Source organism: Lolium rigidum, chromosome 2 (genome assembly GCF_022539505.1).
Source record: "Lolium rigidum isolate FL_2022 chromosome 2, APGP_CSIRO_Lrig_0.1, whole genome shotgun sequence".
NCBI classification, from domain to species: domain Eukaryota; kingdom Viridiplantae; phylum Streptophyta; class Magnoliopsida; order Poales; family Poaceae; genus Lolium; species Lolium rigidum.
In genome coordinates, this window is record NC_061509.1 from 36,872,954 (window position 1) to 36,875,429 (window position 2,476).

General features: G+C 44.8%; 1 protein-coding gene across 1 annotated transcript; it reads left to right on the plus strand.

Annotated features, from left to right (window-relative positions):
* Positions 1-374: 374 nt before the first annotated feature.
* LOC124689521 lies at positions 375-1,578 on the plus strand. Its single transcript, XM_047223039.1, has 6 exons — positions 375-455; positions 553-699; positions 782-850; positions 941-1,006; positions 1,118-1,201; positions 1,288-1,578. Exons 2-6 carry the CDS (start codon positions 556-558, stop codon positions 1,576-1,578), a joined length of 654 nt encoding a protein of 217 aa, XP_047078995.1. The 5' UTR covers positions 375-455; positions 553-555.
* Positions 1,579-2,476: the final 898 nt, after the last annotated feature.

Sequence of the window (2,476 nt, forward strand, 5' to 3'; positions counted from 1 at the left end):
TCCTTGCGTGTGCGCCATTGCTGGTTCTCCTTAGGGTTTGAAAGGTTCTATCGGGAGGGAGACGGCAGGGACGACGACGTTGGGAACGGCAAGGCGTAGCGGTCTCGTTCGTGTGCGCCATAGCTCATCCTCGTTAGGGTTTGGAAGGTTGTGTCCATCGGGAGGGAGACGGCAGGGAGGACGACGTTGGGGCGGCAAGGCGTAGCGCACGGCGACGAGGAGTCTGGGCAAGGTCGGACGTGGAGGCGGGAGGCGGATCCGGCGACGAGGAGTCTGGGGCAAGGTCGGACGTGGAGGCGGGAAGCGGATCCTGCGACGAGGAGGCTGTGAAAGGTCGGACGTGGAGGCGGGAGGTGGATCCGGCGACGAGGAGGCTGGGCAAGGATCGCACGCGGGTTGTTCCTGCTGCTACAGGCGGCGTTAGGGTTTGGCGGATCATTGTTGGTTCGTGGTAGGTAAAGTAATTGCATGTTCATGATTTGGTTGATGTTAGGGTTTGGGTTTGGAGCTCCTTTTTTGAGATGTACTTATTTTGGTTGTTACTTTGAACAGGCGATGGACGTTTCAGATTTGAGTGCAAGTTCAATGGAGTACGAAAGCGGAAATACAGATGAAGAGGAATTCAATATTTCGTCTGCCAACTATAATGCACCTCGTGAAGATGAACAAAGTTTGGGAGACGATGATGTCGACGAAAGTGTGAGTGAAACGGAAGTACTAGTTTTATTTAGTACTTGCATGTAAGTAGTTAAATACTGATTGTGCATATTTTTGCTAATAGATGGATGCAGATGGTGTTGATGTAGAAGATGATAATGTAGAGCAAGAAGAAGATGTTGACACTGATAATGTGAGTTTGTACTAATAATTGTGTGATTGCATAAAAATATGGAATGTCTGCTAATGTGAATTGATGTTGACATGGTTTAAAATGAATTAGATTCAGAGTGATGTTCTGGAGGAGGCAACTGATGACGAGAGATTGGACAGTGGTTTTGTTGATGAGGTATGCATTTTAATTTTATTAGGTGCTATGTATGTTTAATTTATATTTAATAACTGAACAATGCATTTTATATAGTGGTGACATGGCCGTTAATATTTCTTGTTTGGTCAGGTCTTAGTTGGCGATAATTCTTCTTACGACTATTACGGTGATTCAGACTTGGAGACTATAGAAGAACCTGTTAGAAGAAGACGTGTAAGATTTATGAATTTATTCGTTGTATGACTCGCGGCCATGGCGTTAAAAAAATTGTTTTAAATGTTATCCAATTGTGCATGCAGGTGAAATCAGTTGGTAAGAAAAAGAATGGATCAGAGGATGAAGATGAGAGTGATACAGAAGAAAAGAGAAAGTTTTACTGGGAAGTAATGGAGAAGACCTTTGTGTCTGAGGCAGCTGCATATACTTTTTATAATGGATATGCTCGACAAGAGGGATTCAGTGTAAGAAAGTTCAAGTTCAAAGAGACTAAGGGTGCTAACAAAATAGTTCGCAGAAGGCGGTTTGTGTGTTCTCGGGAAGGAAAACGTAACAGCAAGTTTCGACTATGGACAACCGCACTCGTAGGTTGAGACCTTTGTCACGTTGCAATTGTAAAGCGGAGTTGGATGTGAAGCTTGATAGAGGTTCGGGGGTTTGGCGAGTTGCAAAATTTGTTTACAAGCACAGTCATAAGTGTGCAGAACCGAGCGAGAGCCCATTTTTATGGTCACATAGGAGGATAAAAGATTTCCAGAAAGCGGAGATATTAGCATTGGCAGCAGCTGGGGTTAGGAAGCATGTGATCATGGATACCTTCCTCAGCAAGTATGGTCGGTACACCACTGTTGGGTTTACGAGGAAGGACTTGTACAACATGTGCTGCAGGGAGAAGAGAAAGTTACTTGCAGGTGGTGATGCTAGCTCAGCCATTGCCATGATGGAGAACCGGAGGAAGAAGTTTGCTGATTTTTTTTTTGAGTACGACGTTGATAGTAAAGGTCGTTTGAAAAGCTTGTTCTGGTGTGATGCTCAGTCCCGGCAGGATTACAATGATTTTGGAGACGTACTTGTGTTCGATAGTACATATAAGATGAACCGATATGGTATGCCATTTGTTCCGTTTGTTGGAATTAACAATCACCGGAGGACGACAGTTTTTGCGTGTGCCATCTTATCGGATGAGAAGGAAAGCACGTATGTATGGTTACCGAAGACTTTTTTGAAAGCTATGTTGCAGCAGAAACCCAAGTCAATAATCACCGATGCCGATAGTGCGATGATTAGAGCTATTCGAAGTGTGTTTCCGGAGCAGCCGCACCGTATTTGTTCATGGCACATTGAAAAGAACATGGCTCGGCACCTAAGTTTCAAGTCGTTGAGTGAGTTTCGGGCTCTGTTGTATTACACGACCACACCGGATATATTCGAGGAAAGATGGCACGCTTTTATCCAGAAATGGCAGACGGAGAAAACACAGACGTGGCTGAA

What these genes read in the sequence shown, in the direction of transcription:
- LOC124689521 (XM_047223039.1), top strand. Translation starts at nt 556, where the DNA reads ATGGACGTTTCAGATTTGAGTGCAAGTTCAATGGAGTACGAAAGCGGA. An exon ending in AAGATGTTGACACTGATAAT is followed by an intron (nt 851 to 940) that starts GTGAGTTTGTAC and finishes AAAATGAATTAG; the next exon opens with ATTCAGAGTGATGTTCTGGA. An exon ending in AACCTGTTAGAAGAAGACGT is followed by an intron (nt 1,202 to 1,287) that starts GTAAGATTTATG and finishes TTGTGCATGCAG; the next exon opens with GTGAAATCAGTTGGTAAGAA.